Here is an 18,616-nt window from a genome sequence, read left to right as displayed (position 1 = left end):
CATGAAAAGATGTGCTGAAAACTAAACAGATGTGAGGGCAATACCCGCAGCTTTCGCCCTTGTAGCATACGCCAGAAAAACCTCGGATTCTAGTATTCCTCGCACTATGAGGAAACACAATTTAACTACGAGATTTAACTGCCTTAACAAGACCCCCAACCTACTCTTCAAGATGAAAGACTGGGTGCCGGAAGAACACAAGAAGAACGGTGTATACAAAGTGGAATGCATCCGTGTGAGTTGCTATATTTGGCGGGAAAAGAGATCGCTCAAGACCCGCTTACCGGATAACCAAAGGGCAACAAAGAACAGGAAACAGACTCGCAGCCATAGCTTCACTTCACGTTTTACAAAACTTTGAGTAGCCAGATGGTTGCGATCAGAGGGAATACTCAATAATTTCTATGAATTTAATTATATTCACTCACCACCAGTCAAATTGTCTCGCGTGCTTTTGAGTTTAAACCAGAAACATTGCTAAAGAGTGTCTTCATTAGACAGAATTCCATCTTAAAAGTCGTTATCATAGCCAAAGAACGAAAAAGCCCAAAAAAGTGGAGGGAATGGCTAAATCTCCTAATATCATATTTCTATTTAAGGAGTCCTTTCTTCCGGATTACCACCATGAGAAAACACAGCATAGCAACGAGATTATTTTCGATTCAATTGGAGGTGCTACGCATAGTTGGGACAGATATAAAAAATAACCGGTTAAATTTATTGTAATAAAATAGTGAGTTTTACGCTAAACTTAAAGAGTTTTATTATTTATAAGTAGGTTATTATTATGTATGATACTTTGAAGTACCAACAAGTTACTTATTCTTTAAATTAATACGTTATATTAAAAGTATAGTTTTTTTTCCGGGCGACCTAGTTTGGGATATACGGTGCATGATTAGAGGTCTTTCCATTCCGCTCTTAAACACTTGTTTGTTAGAGAAGCTCTGCACTCGCATAGGGCCGAATCGATTCTCACGAATATATTATCGAAAAAAACTAACTGAAAAATAATTTACCACGCATTAAGTGTTTTAAGGAATTGAAAGTAAAACTTTTACACTAATGAAAAGTTACGATTGATTTGAAAAAGAAATTGATAACATTGTTGGAAACATTTTCATATGAACGTATTCAATCAACTAAGGTGGTTTTTTTTATTATTATTTTATTTATTTATATCATTTTTAAGAGTACTTGAGAAGTATTCTGGGAGTCTCCACTCCCTTTATGGACTTCCCTCTTCAATTCAATATAAGGCCTCCTCCCTTTTTCTATCTAAAAATCCTATTCTCCTCTTTCCTGTCCCTCGTTTACCTAACATTCTACCCTCTAAAACTGTTTTCAACACCCCCTCCACAATACGTACTCATCCATACCTTGTCTCCTCATCTCTTCTAGAAGCTGCCTCTCCTCACCCACCATATCCAGCACTTCGTCGTTCCTCCTTCTCTTAGTCCACTTCATCTTCTCCATTCTACTCCACACCGACATCTCGAACGCCTCCAATCTTCTCTCGTCCTCCTTCCTAAGCGTCCATGTTCCCGCACCGTAAAGCACTACACTCCAGCTCAGACTCTTCACTAACCTCTTCATTAAGCATAATGATCCTCACATGAGCTCCTTACTGTTCATGAATGCCTCCTTTGCTAACGCAATTCTCTTCCTGATTCTCTTATAGCCAATGGTCGATCTAGGTTTGGACCAAGGAGGGTGGAGGCAAACCGGAGGTCAGGGGAATTCCTCCCCAGGAAAAAAGGGGAGATTTTCGAAATTTGGGAATTTTTTAGACTTAGAAATGGTGCTTTTAAGCTTATTCTTTGACGAAAATAGACCGTACTGAGCAAATGTAGATATTAGATCGATTTCTTCTGACCAAAGCCTGCAAATTAGGCTCTAAGTTTAAACCTAATTTGTATTTTAATTCGCTACAGCAGGTAAATTTACTGAAAAATAAACACTTTTATAGAAAGACGTTAACTCCTAAAGTTTCGATTTTATCTCTTGTTATAGTGCATATAATGTTATATAGGTTGTATAGTGTTATGTTTCGACCCGCCACTGCTAACAGCTATATCCGTTTTCGTCTAATGTGCTGTCCAAAAAGTTGGATTTAGAAACCTTATTTTTTTCTATTTTAATTCAGCTAATGGTGCCTGTAACAAATGCGTAATGCAGAGGCCGGGATATTACTCAAATTGGTCGTTTACGCTAAGCAAACCGCAGTGAGCCCTCGAGTACGGGGTTTCACGTTTCCCGCAGTTGCGCTCGCCAGTAGCGAAGCTGCACATTCAGGAAGACCGCTCACGAGCCTCGTCCGCAGTTGCTCCACCTAAAAGCATTTTCCCCGTAAATGGAAACGCGTCTTTTTTTCGGAAGGGGAATTTAAAAAATCGGGCTTTCTAAAAATAAAAGGCGGCAGATGCACCGCTGGCGACCGTCTATACGCCCCCTACAAAGTGCCCCCCACGCTCCAACCCTCCCTCGCGCAACCAACCTATCCCACGCTTTGTGCCCACCACTTGCACCACGGCACCGTAGGATTCTCTAACCCGAACTCCGTTGCACCCATCTTTTTTCAACCATTGGAAACAGCTCGTTTTGTGACGAAGTTGATGGTTGATGAATTAACTTTGTGGAAGTTATACATGATAAAATAAAAAAAAATTGTGCTTTCCACACAATTTTTAATATTTTGCGACCGGTTTCGACGTGTTCTACGTCATTTTCAAGCTAGACTGCCATCTCCAAACAAGTCAAAGTTACTGAAACTGGACTTTTTAGAAAATTTCGAAATAGGGTACTTACCTTCATCAAAGAAAACGAAAGGCATTGATTGCGATTCCTTATCCACCGTTAGTGTATCTATCCCTTCTATATACAGCCCTTGAGGTAACTGACTGACTCATGGATACAAATTCCCGACCACTTCCATACCTGCTGGATAACTGAAATTTGGCACACGTGCGGGGAACCCGAAATGATCCGGAGGAAAAATCCGAAAACCGGATGTTTCCGCCACGTGTCGTCGCTAAGACGACAAAATGGCCGAAATCGCGCTTTTTCCGGGGACCGTCTTTCGGTTTTTATTTTACTGCCCGCGAACCGTACGTGCCACGTGGATGGTTAATGCACGTTTTGAAAAAAATGTCGGACACTACCCATTTTTTTCCTGGGAGATGTTTACTTTTTATAGTATTACACTCGAAATATGGATGTCATAGGGAAAACGTCTGTTATTACTGATAGTAAATGGATGTGAAGATATAAAATTATTATCTTTACAGTGGGATTTGATGTCAGTATTTGCAGAAATACCGTCTAAAATGTCTATTTAACGGATAATTTTTCATTTTATTGTCATACTTAATGCTGCCAGCAACGTAATTTCGTGAGTAGTATAACAAAAATGATTATTATATATGCTAATAACATTGTCTACGAAAACTAGGTAACAATTTTTTCCATCGTCCTTGGTTACCCAGAAAAAATTTAAATATTCCGAAAATCACTGAAAAACCATGATTTCCAAAATATTAACATAAGATTACTTCAACTTTTTCCAGACCGATGTCTTTCAAACTCCACAATTACATACAACCATGTATAAGGTTTCCGTAAAGGTAAGCATTTAATAAATGTTGCAGTCGATATAACTGCGAAAAAATAAAAATGGCGGACACTACTCATTTTTTTCCGGGGAGAGTTTTACTTTTTAGTGTAGATATTACTCTCGAAATGGATGTCATAGGGGTAACTTCCATTAGATATGATAGTAAATGGATGTGACCATATAATATCGTCATCTTAAATCATGACCATGCATTATCTTCACCCCCTGAAACCCCCTAAAAAATTAAAATTTGCATGTAAGTAGCCTTTTCGGCTACTTTCCGTCACAATTCCGCCGTTTTTCCAAGCCTTACCACTCATCGCTACGGAATTGATGTGGACGATTGATGACCTCTGGCAGTACAAAAAAATAAACCCCCGGTAACCCCACATACATACAAAAAATAAAATTTTGCATATAAGTCTACTTTTTGGGTACTTATCGTTACTATTCCACCGCTGGTTCTTACCCCAACGACCCATCACTACGGGATTTATGCGAACGACTGGTGACCGCCAGGAGTACACACATATAAACCTCCGGTATCCCCCTGAAACCCCCTGAAAAAATGCAAATGTGCCATTAAGTCTCCTATTTGGGAACTTCTCGCCAACATTACGCCGCACTAACCGTCCCCTATGAGCTATGGATCCGCAATCTATGATGAGGGCGGGCCACCGTAAACCATACGGGAAAAAATACCTGAAAACCCCCGATCACCTCCTGGAATCCCGCCGAAAAAAAAAATAAATGCCGCCCCTGAAATGATTAACGGTGAAACAATTCGGAACTGTCACTGCCCTCTGGTCGGCGAAGCCGACCCCTTACGTGGAACGGCAAAGCCGTTCCGAGGACTAAGCTGGGTAGACCCGGGGCAGCACACTCAACCCTTGGGCGGCGAAGCCGCCTCTCAACGAAGAACGGCGAAGCCGTTCTGAGGAATGAGTGGGGCGCTTCCCTACCCCCTGGCCGGCGAAGCCGGCCCCTAGCACATTCGCGTTAGATTATTCGAATTAAAATTCTTCGAATAACCACAATAGTAGACGGCGAAGCCGGACCCGGGGTTTCTAAGGGGTGGAGCCCCTTAACGAGCGCGCGGAGCGCAGCCAGTATATATTCTATGGTGATCAATGGGAGAATAGGATAAAATATTATAATGCAATACAATTAGATAGCCAACCACGTCATCAAATTTTAATGCATCCCAAAGTATATCCAATGGTATTTGGCATGCCATGGTGACATTGTGACGACGCCTTTGGTGAAATGTATCATAGTAGAACAATATGGCCATGCAGGAAAAAAATCACATTTACACACAAAATTGAAAAATCAGCAAAATGAAAGCGTTTGAATGATATTTTTGAGCTAGTAGAATTCATCATGAATGACCTACTTCTCTTACAAAATTTTTTAATGCCATGGTATGATCAGGGTGCGTGGCAACTAAAATTTTTCATTTTACAAAGAGTATAATTTCGAACTTGATCACCTATTGTTACATAATGGCAGTGAAGCTAGTAATATTGTCTCACAGGTTGACGAGAGTGAATATCTTTTTTGATATCCATTCCATAAGATTGATCCAATTGAGGTAGTTCTAATTTTAACATATTTATCTCGCGCGTGATTTCATCCAGTTCGCATCGATGTGGCATCCACACACTTTGGAGTGGAACATTTGGGTTCGACAGTCTAAGCAGCCCTTCATTGTATGCCCTTATCATAGATTTCCTCTTCTTCACGAGAATTTTCAAATCGCGTTCCATTTCTTCGTACTCTTGCAGATAACCAGCCATATCTGCTGTACCTCTCCGCTCTCTTCCTCGCGGCTGAGTTTTACCAGCTACCATTCCTCCCACATGTCCAGTTCTGCGTTGGCACTGGTTCGTTTCCTCCATGGATGGTTTGTTGTGTTTACGGCAATGGGTGCGGGAATAATGTGTTCTTTCTCCTCCTTCCCATGCATCGCCGTACTCCTTACGAGTCATCTGCGATGAAAAAGGAAGCGTTCGTTATGGATAATGTTTAGCTGATATCTAAAGTGGTCAGTGGCGTAGCCATGGGGGCACAGGGGCACACGCACCCCCTAAGACAATTCATTTAAGCAGAACAATATTGACCTATAAAACAAATTTATTGTACTCCACCAATATCTAACGATTTGATCGTTGGATTATTCTTCCTCATAGAATAATCCTCCAAGGTCGTTAGAATATTAATTGCGTATGCTTGGTTTCGCTCATAGTAGGGCCCGCCCGCCTTTGTGACGGAGCGGGACTCCTCGTCCCTTCCCTTCCTTCCCCGTCTTTACCCTGGAGGTATCGTCGGGCTCTCATCGCGGCGATGCCTCCAATTCCTTTTCCTTTCTGTCCGCCCCCTTCTGGGTGCAGAGGTAAAAAGCTCGCGCTTATAGACCCTGCCCCAGGAGTGTAACCCGCGAGCCCGCCCCAAGGGTTTCGTTCACACTGTACTCCACCAATACCTAGCGATTCGATCGATGGATTTTTCTTCCTCATAGGAAAATCCACTAGGATCGCTAGAACATTAATTTCTTATGCTAGGTTTCGCTAATAGTAGGGCCCCCTTCGCTTCTATAGCGTTGGGGTGTTTTTCCCTCGTCCCGTCCCTTCCGAACCTATCCCTTCCCGGAGGCGTCGGCGGGCTCCCATCGCGGCGGCGCCTCTATCCTTTATCCTTCTCTTCCTTCCCCTCCCCGGGTGTCTGGGCGTATAAGCCCCTGGCTTGGTTCCCGGCCCCAGTGCTTTGTATCCTTCGAAGGGTTCACCTAGAACCCTCAAACTCTTTGTACTCCACCGATATGTTTTAGCCAAACAACTTCCCGACGACCGATTAATTGTGTAATTTTAATTGTCAAAATAGCATAAAATGCGATTACTAGAGATAAAAGTCTTCATATATTCCGCAGAGGAGAGTTCAACCCCCCTTACCCCCTCTGTTTCTATTCTATTCTATTCTGTTCGTGCCCCCCAAACTTATCGTTTTGGCTACGCCTTTTAATGTGCTTATAGAACTAAGTCTTGAATGGGGTCATTCAAATGTTTTTGTGATCTATTTTCTTTTTATGTGGAGTATTCACACAAATATTGAAAATTTAATAAGTGAACAATACTTATTCATGACCTAGGATTAGAAGAAGGTTAAGACATGCGAAAGACTCATAGAAGTGGATTTTATTGTTCGTCAGATTCACATAAATGCTTATCCCAAACGAAAGAAACAGCATGAAAAAATAGCATAGGCAGCCTATCAGATCCACCGCGGCATCTAGATTTTCACCGTTTCAATATCGGCCTCAAGAACAGAAATCGATTCCCGCTCTTGTGCATATTTAGTATGTAACTCAGAGGAAACAAACCCTTTACCCTCGGCAAAGGTATTTTAATATAATTTGAATTATGTACTTACATTTTGGGATGAATGCATTTGATAGTTAGAGTGGCAGGAACACTTGCATCCAGGTGAAGTCTGGCCGAAGTATTGGCGGGAAGGGGTCGTCTGTTGCGGGTGGAGCTCTTTATGCTCCTGTCGCCTCATTTCGTTGATGATTATGTTCGTCAACCTATGTAGTAGGGCCTCTCTTATTATTAGGGGGTCGGGCTGTTCCCACAGCCATTCGTTTTCTGGCTCCTCCCTCATATCCTCGTAAACGCTGTCCAGGAGTATCTCAACTTCCTCAATTGCCTCGCCTCTCCAAGCCCGGTCCACTAGCTCCAGGAGATAATCCAACGGCATTTCTGAGATTCCCAGATTTTCTGCGGGTCGCCTAGGTGGTGGTGGATCAGTTGCAAACCTGTAACCAGGCATCGCACCTTTCCATTGTTCCCATTCTTCTGTGGGTCCATGTTGGCATGGATGCCTGTAGTCATGTTCAGCTTTGAAGCGATTATTCTTCGCGTCCAATCCGTGGGTACAGAATTTTATCTGCTCAGCTGGCTCATAAGGATCGTGGAAGGCTCTACGTTGTTGCGATGGAACGTAGTTTTCGTTTATAACGACACCTTCGTTGTGAAGATGAGGGTTCTTGCGATCCATTCTGTGGGTCCTATATTCCATCCGCTCAGCCGGCTCAGGAGTATGGTAGGAGGCTCTGGTTTTTTTAGATGGAATGAAGTTTTTATTTATATAATCACCTTCGGTATGTTGACATGGTTTCTCGCGGTCCATTCTATTGTCCCATTTCTTTCTATCGTCTTCAGCCAACATATAAGGATGCTTTTTGGCGTCAACGCGTTCTGATGGGATATACATTGGCTTTAATGAATCACCTTCACCATGGCCAAAAGCGCCATTGCATCCCGTTTGTATGTTACGGCACAATATTTTTTTCTTAGGCGGCATAACAGAATATTCCAAGTCATGAAATTGCTCTGGTGAGAAGTGATGTGCATTAATACCGTTACTGTTCCCATGAAAGGAATGATTCTCGACACCAGTTGCATTTTTCCTTCCAATTATTTTACAATTTATGTTGCCGTAATAAATGCGTTCATTTGCGACATCTCCTTCACCATGGAAGTGTGTATCCCTGCATCCCATTCTGACATTTTCCCCAGCAACTCCCTTCCCATCTGACCTTTTAAAGCCATCAGCTTGTCTTGGTGGAATGTGGCGCTCGTTTACTGCGTGACTTTTGGCGTTAAGGTTCCCATTTTTGTGAGCCTTTCCCTTATCCAAGGTTTCTGTCTTCCGTTCGGTTGGCACGCAAGATTGATATGAAGCGCCAGGATTTTTTGGCGGGGAATGCTGAGAATTTACCACCTCATATTCAACGCTGACACGATTATTAATGTAATCTGTTACCTCGTGTCGGCTTTTTGCCTTTATCAAATTGCCTTCTTCTTTGAGGTTCGCACTTTTGCGAAAATTACCCTCATTCCTGCCTTTTGTTTTCTGTTCAGTTGGCACGTCAGAATGATTAAATGTGCCACTGTTCACGGGTTTGGAATAGATTGAATTTATTACCTCACCTTCGGCATCTGGGCGAACGTTGGTGTTACCCCTTCTATGGTCGTGTCCTTCTCTTTGCTTTTCATCCGACATGGGAAGACGGTTTTTGTCACCAGGCGAGCTTTCACTAGCGATGACAGGAGTTTGTGTCACTGGATGGTCTTGAACACGTTCTCCTTTGGCCGAATTTGCACCTTCACCTTCCGCTTCGTTGAGTTCTGAGCACAAAGCGTCGCTCAGGTCTTCTTCAACGACTTCCGCGGCCAGAAATTTCTCCTCGGTGTCGTCGAAGTACATTTTCGGACACGGAGGCATTGGCTCCCCTGGCCTTGGGGGATTCGTGAGCTTGTGTATCCCCGTGAGAGTTCCGGATGCCATGTCATTGAGGAGAACGGACAGGTGGATGTTTCGCCTCTCCTTTTCGTCCAGGGTCTTGGGAGTCACTCCGACCAGATAAATCAACCATTTTTCTGCCTGGTTGCGAAGCTCGTTGGGAATTTTAACCAAGTTCGGTTGAATGTTATCCAGGTGGACGGTATACTCTTTATCCAGCCTCTCCTCCAGGCTGTTGCCCATCACACTTCCAGATATGCTCGATGCACATCTCTTTAAAATCCGTTCCATGATGTACGTGGCGGAAAATATAGATGGCGAGATCTGCTGTTTGGTATCAACTCCAAATCCAATGAATGGAATCGATTATGAGATTCAACTGCAGGATATAAATGGAATCTCGTATTTGCACGAGTTCTTTTCGAACTCTGCTGGCCGAAGTCGGAACTCCGCCGGCTGTTGTAGACTGCAAACGCCTGCAAGATGACTATTTTCTTCCTCTGCTACTCAAGTGATTGATGTATTACTCACTGTAGCTGTTTTATACTGTAAACAGTGCGTTTAAACTTCGTTTATAACACCACAATATGCTATCGCATCCGCTCTCTATCGCTTGGAAAATCCAATTGATAAAATGTCACCGTACGGCTACGTTTTCTGGTTGCCAAGGTAAACGAAAGTATTGTTGCCGCGCCAGATATGCCGTCTGCTGGCCTGCGGTAGAATATGCGCTAAGTTCTATTCCCTATGCTAAATTCCATTGTTATGAGCCGAGCTCTGTCCACGTAGAGGAGGGTGGATGAAATATTTGTGTGTTTTAAGGATTATCATGATGTGTGATTGGTAAATACCATTTAAGATCACCATATTTTTACGTCGGATACTGATTTTGAAGAATGTTGCGCAGTGTCCAATGTTATTTTTATTTTGATAATTATGGAATAAATGAGCTGAAATGTGTCTCTATCTTTACGATTATACGAGAAATCGTTTTTGATGACAATATTAGTAACGAAAACAATATTTTAATTCACCGTGTATTTATTTAAAGTCTAAAGGTATTAGCTGATTCGCCAAAAGCCGCATGTATTTATTATATGTGCCGGTGTTCTTTCCTGGATGAATAGTTCATTTATATTTTGTGAACTTCCATCGTGCTTTTTAATGTTTGATGTCTACAGTGTAGCCGGAGATCCCGCGAACATCTTCTGGCCAGTCTTTGAGTTTGTCGCTGAAACATATGCTGGAATAGGGCTTACGGAATTATGAATCAAACTCCACTTCCCGTTTGAAGATGGGTTGTTAAAAATTACATTTAATCAAATACATTCATGTCAGAGTTAGTAAAAAATGGTTCACCGCAATGTTATTTTGTCTTCTGTGGAATCTCTACACTGCTAATATATGAAAAATTATTTTCTTGGACTGTATCATACACTGTTAAATAAAACGTTGCCTTTTTAGTTCTAATGCCCCGTGATTATTTTAAACGGATATTGATGAATGAGAGCGAAAATACATTCAAAGTGACGGGAGATTCTAGCGGTGATGAAACGGTGGAAAGAATGCTGAGGTGAACTTAGAAGGATGTGTGGAGAGAATTTCATGGTGAACACTGGAATGAAGGGGCCGCAATAATTTGAAACAAAGTGCCTTTTTTTTAAAGCCACCGTAAAGGTAGTTATCTAAAAGAGAGAAGTCCTGAGGAATACAGAGCGAAAAAAAAAACACGAGAAAAAAGCCTGAATGTGTGAATGATGAAGAGTTGTAAGTATTATCGCAGCTGTGAGGTAGCTACTCCTACTCTTTTGCTTCATGAAGTCTCGGGTACTAAACTCAATCGCATGCTACGTAACCAGATGACATTTTGAGCCAATGATTAACAAATCAGCTCCTTTTTTTAATCTACGAACTTTTTTATGGCCCTTCGCCGGTTTCCTCCATTTTCCTGGAGGTATTTTATTTTATCGTTTTGTGACGCAAAAGTGGCCAATATTCATTTCATCTACAAGATCTTTCCCGCAAATAATAAAATTTTTAAGAATTAGTGTTCATCGACTCTTGGTTGATGGCAATGTGGTTTATTATGGAGAGTTTGAATTTGGGTTAATTGGGTCAATTTTCATTTGTTGGTCACTTCATTCGAATGAATGCATTTTTATTACTAAAGGTGCATTTTCTTTTTTTTTACTTTGTTGTAAGATAGGTAGACTTGTCATTCATGTGTTTAAATCTAAAGCTTCCACCCGACAATAGCCAACATGCAGTAATATGTATTAATTAAATAAATCCATACACTACCCCGCAATCCGCCTGAAAAGGCGTGTGGCAGGGGGTGTTGGGAAACACACCGTTTGCATATAAGAAGGAAATGCCGAAAAAAATTACAACTATCATTTATTTAATTCCTTCGTTGTTCGGGAGAAAAATGAATTCACATATCTATCCGTTCGGCAGAATATCTCTTAATTGATCGCTTCTGTCGGACCTGGAATTTCAGTGGGACTCTAAGATAAGCTTTTTTGGTAGTAACAGCTCGTGTCAGCAAAAGTGGCCAATATTGCTTTCATTAGGGGAGACATGGTTTTAGCATGGAAAAATGTTGGTCAAAATCGATTTTTCGACACTTGACGCATTTTCAAGGCTTTTATTGTTGAAAAGAAACACCTGCATTCATGATTTAATGCGACAAAATGACGCAAAATATAACGGAAACAATAATAGGCTATCTCACCGTAGACTCAAGAATCTGTAGCTATTAAATCAATTCGAGGAAAATCTGCCCATTTTGGTAGGAAAAAATTAAGACCAATTATTCATGAAAATAATAGCGTGCCTTTACGCAATCACCTGAAAGTGCTCACTGAAGTGCGAATATTCCACACAGTAAAACGCATTTTTCATTACCGGAATTTGAACACGTATTTACCAAATCCGCGCTGGTGTACCTATTCTACCACTTCAGCTGCCATAGTAAGGTACACAATTGCACGCCTCGCACTTCAAAGATAATTATCCGAAGGCTCTACCTAGAATTTAAACCCGGGAATATTTTATCAGCGGCCAAGTGTTCTATCCAAGTGGCCACCAAGCTTGCGAATCGGCTTAAGTAACCACTAGTTTCAAAGAAAAGTCGTCGGAAACCACTTGCGTGGCGTTCAAATTCCAAGTATTTAGCGGGAAAACTGGAAAAAGCTATGAGGAAAATATATAAAGATGAAGTGGATACCCTACAACCAGGATAACTTGAGGTTGGTTTGGATATGTTAGGTTAGAGCTCGTCCTAGGCTTATTGCAAATATCCGGCGAGTGAATTTCGCACATTTAGGGTGGGGGCCAGTTCTTTTACCTGGTTCACTTCGCATTTCGAGGATTTTTGTTCTAAGATATGCAAATAATTAATCCGAATCCGACGCAGGACCCGTTGGCCAGCAGTCAAGCGCGTTACACACTAAGCAACTGCGCACCTGACTTGGTTCAAGTAATTACTAATTCCAAACCAAAGACGTCGGAAACAACAAGTATGAAACACAAAATCTAATTATTTTGCAGATAAACCAAAAAATAAGCTCCAAGAAAATTATTTTGTGATTGACCGGACTCTCTGTACTAACGTCACATTGTAGTTCTTCATTTCCGGAAACTACCGCGTCGGTTTACGTGGCAAGACAACAGATTCCCTGGAACTACTGCCAGTGTCTTTGGGTCGAAGAACTGAAACTCTTATCTTCGCCACGGTAACCGAAGCGGTAGTAAGCGGAATTGAAGAACTTCATCGCACACCGCGGAAACCTCCGTTCCCTAACGTCACGTTGGTTAAAAGTTTCCATCGTAAAGACCAGCTTAGGCAGAGCACGTCAAAATTGCGTCACGCAGTCAAAATTGCGTCGCGTAAAGCGGTGAATTGCCAGAACGCATGCGAGAATACATGAACATGAGATGGTAAAATGACTCTTGTTCTAATTTCGTTCGTGCATTCGCGAAATCGCAGGCCATATTGAGAAATTAATGCAGTTCTAAATAGGGCAATTACGTGATCCGTGTAAAAAAGCCTTAGGAAGGTGATCGAACAAGGCATTTGAGATTTGGGCTACGGCACCAACGAAAAGCCTGCTACCCTGTTTGAGTCCGAGAGCGGATGGGGAAGCAGGCTTGAGTGACAAGTCCCAGACGCGACACGCCCACTAAGGGGTAGTATGGCTGCTGAAAGGAAGGAATTGGACAGGGGCACAACGGCGCACAGACGTCCAGTGACCGCTCACTGTTGAGGGCCGAGGGCGTAGATCGGATTTCCGCTTCCGAGCACTACTCGCAGAGAAATGCAGAGCGGTTTTGTAAACTACCGCCAACTAGTTTGATCTCAATCTTTAAGGCCGTTACACACGAGGCACGAAATAGGGTAAGTTTCCTGTTCACTGCTGTTTAATTACCTAACATAAAATTTAAACGTTGCTTAGTGTTTTGGAGTGTAGGACTTTAAGAATTAAATGCAACATTTTTACTCAACAACTCGGTATATTTTTATGCTCTCATCAGGGCTTTCTTTTGCCATGAATATGATTGGTTCATTTATTGTTCCAAAAAATAACCAAAACGTTAGCAAAAAAATTTGCATTTTATTCATAAAGACCTACACTCCAAGACATTCATAAACGTTAAAAATTGAGGTCGAGAGAAAGAAACAATAGCTCAATACAGTGGCGTAGCCAGGAATTTCGTTCGGAAGGGTTCCAAAATCAGGGTACTAAGGAAAGGGTTTTGACTAATTTTAACATTTTCCTAATCGAAAAAACTTCATTTGTGTAAGAAGTATTTTGTAAATTCATGATTTTTCAATATTTTGTTTTCTTTTATGAAGGAAAATAATTGTGTTTTTACGTTTCGGGGGGAGGGGTCCGGACTCCCCCCGCCCCACTTGGCTACGCCACTGGCTCAATAAACTTTTATGAAACTGATCGGTCCACATATTAGGAAACAACCGCTGACCAACCTGCAGTGGACCTAATCACGAAATTTGAGAATTCACGAGTGAAATACCACGGTCTGGCGGGTCTGGAAACATAAAAAGCCATAGGTATTTGAAATTTAAAAACCGTCTGGCTGGAGTTCTTTTCCTTAGGTCACCATAAAACTCGTAAATGTTTGTTTTGGAGACCGGAGGCTCTCAATTCAAACCAGGGACTCTTCGACCGTAACCAACAGCTCTACCCATATGTTGCTACGCTCCCTCGCTAGCTTGATAAAGACTATTGTTGTTATAGTGAATTGAGGCACTTAAGTATTCACGACTCAAGAAAAGCCTTCATTAGGAGTGGTGGAAGGAGGATTCAGGGACGAATTCAGAATCAAATTTGGGGGGGAGAGGTCTTAACCGGGGTCCGGGGAGTATGGGATACCCCCGGGAGAGAGGGATGTTCTCCCATGTAAAATGTTTTGTAGAGAGTGCTAAGTTCTACGACATGGGCCTTCAACCTTTTTTTAATTCTCGGGGCGGAAATCGATGTCACATCGTCCGGAGGGCCACAGTGCTCCACGTCACCTTACCACCACATCAATAACATTTAAAAATATATATAATTGCAAAGTACAATAATATTTATTGGTTAAAAAGTTCAATCAATCGATCAATGCGATTTTGGACATTGTTTATTATTGATGACGAGCTTGCTGCGCCCGCTCCCAGCGGGCTTCCCCCGCCCTTTACAATGCAGGTCCACAGAGGGATAGGCGCGTTTCTAATTTTGAAATGTAAAAAAAAAGGCAGGGTCTTATGTAGAAATTTAATTGGAATGTTAATGTACAAATTTAGGTCAGAGGACCACTTTAAACACAACATTGGAAGTAATTACACTATCCTCTGTTAAACGCACATGATGACTCATACTTACGTATCAACAGGAGACTTGAATGTGGAATCAGCCGCATTTTGATAAAAGTTATTTAAAGAATGCGAGATATTGTTGCAAATGAACAAATGTATCAGTTTGTGCGCCGTTAACGTCATATATATTTACCGTTTTTTTTGTTTTTTTTTAATTATTTAAAATCCAATTTTAGGAAACAATAGCAATATATAGGAAGTAAGGTATGTCGTCGCATGTTCTCTGATAAATTCTGTGCATTTTGGTACCTCATTTGTAAAGTTTGGCTGCGTATAAGTTAAGAAAAAGGTATCTATACAGTAGAAATAATATAGAAGATTGTGCCGATACTTGGTTTGCGATACAATATTTTCTTTAGCCTCTGGAAGCCGCAAGAAATTAGCCGGCGGGTCGAATGCGATCTGTGGGCCGCAGGTTAATGGACCTTGCTTTACGATAAACATAACTCAAACTTCTCTCAAGTTTGGGACTTGTAGCAATGCATTTGCATACACTCTACATTTTTCTCCCTTACATGGATACAAAACCAATTAAACTATCAGAAATTTTAAATTTTTGATAAAATTGAGGGAGGGTGGGTCATGACCCCTGTGACCCCCCCTCCGTAAATCCGCCCCTGGGAGGAATTATAATCCAAGAAATGAAATCTCTTCATCCTCGCTGGCGTTGTCATTGCAGCTTCCGCAACTTGGATACGGCGACCACTCTAGCTAGCATTCTTGGAACGAGAGGGGGAGAGGAAGCGATGGTCGAAATGGGGCCAAGAGCGAAAAGATCTGGATGCGAAGATGCGACGCAGCGAGTTGTTAAACACATAACTAAAATGCGCCGAGGATGGTGGCGGGCTGAGTGGGGATGAGCGAGCAGGAAAAATCCTTTCAAAAAACGGCTAGTCATCCGTCACTGCGAAATATACTTGGGACTACTGGTGGATCATGTCCGCGCTTTCTCTGAGAGCGTGAACAGGTTGTCTTCTGGATGGACAGAAGTCGTTACATTTCCGGTTAAATCTACCAAATTTTCGGGAATATAAAATTACTAATGCCGAGGAAATTTTTGAAAAAATATCAGGGGTTCGCGAAAAAATAAGTTACGTCCGGGGAAAGCAGAGGAAACGTATAATTCGCAATCGTTCAAAATAAATAACAGGAATGCAAAAACTTTGTTAAAACTAATAGTTGGCATTTTTATAATTCCCAGAAGAAGCCTTTAAAAATTCGGGAATTTTCAGAAAGATAATCTGAAAATGCGAAAAAGTATAAAAGATGTTTACTTCCCAAAGCGAAGAAGGAAATCGGATAACAATCGTGTCGCACGATCTTGGAATGGCATCGCATGGTCGCCAATCTGGCCTTGTTCAAATGAGGTTAAAATTGACCATAAACATTAGGGATTTTCTTAAACTAAATAATTTGTGTATTATGATTATACTAACGGTGGGGAACGAATCGCAATCAATCCCTTTCGTTTTCTTTAATGAAGGAAACTACCCTATCCATCTGGAAAGTCTGCCATCATTCTTAACTTTCAATTAAGATCTACTTTGAACTCGTGTGCATTGAAAATAATAAGGAACTTAAAATGGGAAATTGATTCTGAAGTACTAAACTTGATGCAGAAAAGTTTCTCGGGTTTTCCACCGGTTGATGTCGTCCATGTCTCCCGACGTTTCGATCCGCGACTTGCTGATCGAAACGTCGGGAGACATGGACGACATCAACCGGTGGAAAACCCGAGAAACTTTTCTGCAACTGATACGCCGGGAAAACCTAACATCATACATTACTAAACTTGGTTCTTCCGTTCTCTTTTCTCCCCAATCAGGGTTTCAACTACGGTGTCGCCCTGATGGACTTGGGGCGATTGAGGAGCAGCGAATACTACAGGGACCTCGTGATACCCTCCAGCGACCAAGAGACCACGCAGCGGAAGGACAACGCCCTCGCAAATCTCATCGAGAAATACTCCTTCCAGCCCAGCGGCGTGGGCGACCAAGACTTCTTCACGCTGCTGGCCGCCGAGAGACCAGATCTGTTCTACATCCTAGACTGCTCGTGGAACGTCCAGTTAGATCTCAACCTAAAGTCTCCGGAAAACAGCGAAGAATTCGAAAGATACCACTACTGTTGTCCCCACAACGATGTGCAAGTCTACCACGGGAATGCTGGATATCCGATACCGGAAAATTGAACTGGTGCTTCGTTTCAAATCATGTCGAAGTGATTAATTTTTTTAAATGTCAATGGCTGACATCGGACGATTGTGAAGAAAAATACCTCTACGCTGTTGTTCCGCAAGTGATGTACTAAGCGTTCTATGGAAATGCTGGGTATCCTATACCCGGATCGAACAAGTGTTTCGTTTATACACTATGTCGAAGAGATTCATTTTCCAAGTTAGACGGGCGAAATAACAGATGCCAGTGATAAATACGGTAAATACCACTGCACTCGGAACAGTGACGTGCCAGTGATCTAAAAAATGCTCTGTATCCGATAGCTGGAGACTGAATTAGTTTATCGTTTCCGCTCGATATGAGAGAGATTAATTTTCTAATTTTTAAAACGGACGACAATTACGGATCCGAATGATATCATATAATCGTAGTTCCGACTGCGTTGTGCAAGTGCTCCACAGAAATACTGGGTATCCGATACAGTGAGGTTAAACTCTTGTTTTATTCCCTCTCTAAATCGAAGATATTTATATTTTGATGCAGATGGTTGCGCAAACGGAGGACAGGGAATATTTGGTAATACACCACTATACCATAGTTCCGACAGTGATGTTTAAGTGTTCCTCGGAAATTCTGGGTATCTGGTACCCGGAAACCTGGTGTTTTGTTCCCACTCCACGTCAAAGAGATATATTTTTACAATTCGATGGCCGATAAACGGGCCTATGAAAACGTTTTGCGTAGGATTTCATTAAAAAAATACCCACATCTGCGAGCACGCTGCCCCGAAGTTTGTCAGTGGGCGCGCTCCTAAGTGTAAACATACTACAAGCTGTTACTCCGTGTGCCTCTAATGTTCTGCAGCATGAAAATTGATGTGTTTGAATCATGACTGCGTGTGTGTGTGTGAAGAAAAATGGTTGTGCAATGAAATATTATATAAATGAATTTATTTTGGATGTTGTATAAAAGGCTAAATAAATATTCTTATATATTTTACATGATTTATCTCAGTATGTTTTATGAGCTCAATGGGATGGCAATGGAAGAGCATGGTAAATTTCCACACAATTTTCACATATTTTACAGAGGTTTACTTCTGTCTTTCATTATCGACCAGTAAAGAATAGTTAGTTCCACAAATTTCGCCGTATACTCTTACATATTTACGAATTTAAGTATACCGGGACTAGCCACGGTGATAACTTTTACGGGAGTCACCCGCAATGCACAATTGTGCGAAAAATCCACAGAGAAAAAATCATTCGCCTTGACCGGGATTCGAACCCGGATCCCTCGATTTCCGGCCGAGTGCTTTAGCCAGTTAAGCTACCGAGGCGTCATTCTTCCCTGTGGAAAAATGTTTTACGAGACTGGAAACGATTAAGCAAAATTGGAGTCTTGAAGCAATATAGGTACCTACGGTTAAACCCAAGGCTCATTCCCTATACTTTTTATAATGCTGCTCATTTTACAGACTATCCCATTAATCGTGTGTCATTTTTCACTTCCCCTCGATCTATATTCGAAAAAATTGGCATTTTCATAGGATAAGGTCGTACCTAAGTTTTTTTGAGTGCGAGCAAAATGTTACAATTTTGATCTTTTGACCCCAAAATATAGCCGAGTATGCTACCAATT

General features: G+C 41.7%; 1 protein-coding gene across 1 annotated transcript in view; it reads left to right on the top strand.

Moving 5' to 3' along the window:
- Nucleotides 1-17,886, top strand: part of LOC124166648 (xyloside xylosyltransferase 1-like) — a 147,698-nt gene extending 129,812 nt beyond the window's left edge. The window contains exon 4 of the mRNA XM_046544266.1: nucleotides 16,624-17,886. Within this exon, the coding sequence (XP_046400222.1) occupies nucleotides 16,624-16,989 (366 nt within the window). The 3' untranslated portion in view covers nucleotides 16,990-17,886. The remainder of the gene's footprint in view (nucleotides 1-16,623) is intronic.
- Nucleotides 17,887-18,616: the final 730 nt, after the last annotated feature.

Source organism: Ischnura elegans, chromosome 10 (genome assembly GCF_921293095.1).
Source record: "Ischnura elegans chromosome 10, ioIscEleg1.1, whole genome shotgun sequence".
In the NCBI taxonomy this organism is placed as follows: domain Eukaryota; kingdom Metazoa; phylum Arthropoda; class Insecta; order Odonata; family Coenagrionidae; genus Ischnura; species Ischnura elegans.
The sequence above is the reverse complement of the archived record's forward strand: the minus strand, read 5'-3'. Positions and strand labels throughout refer to the sequence as shown.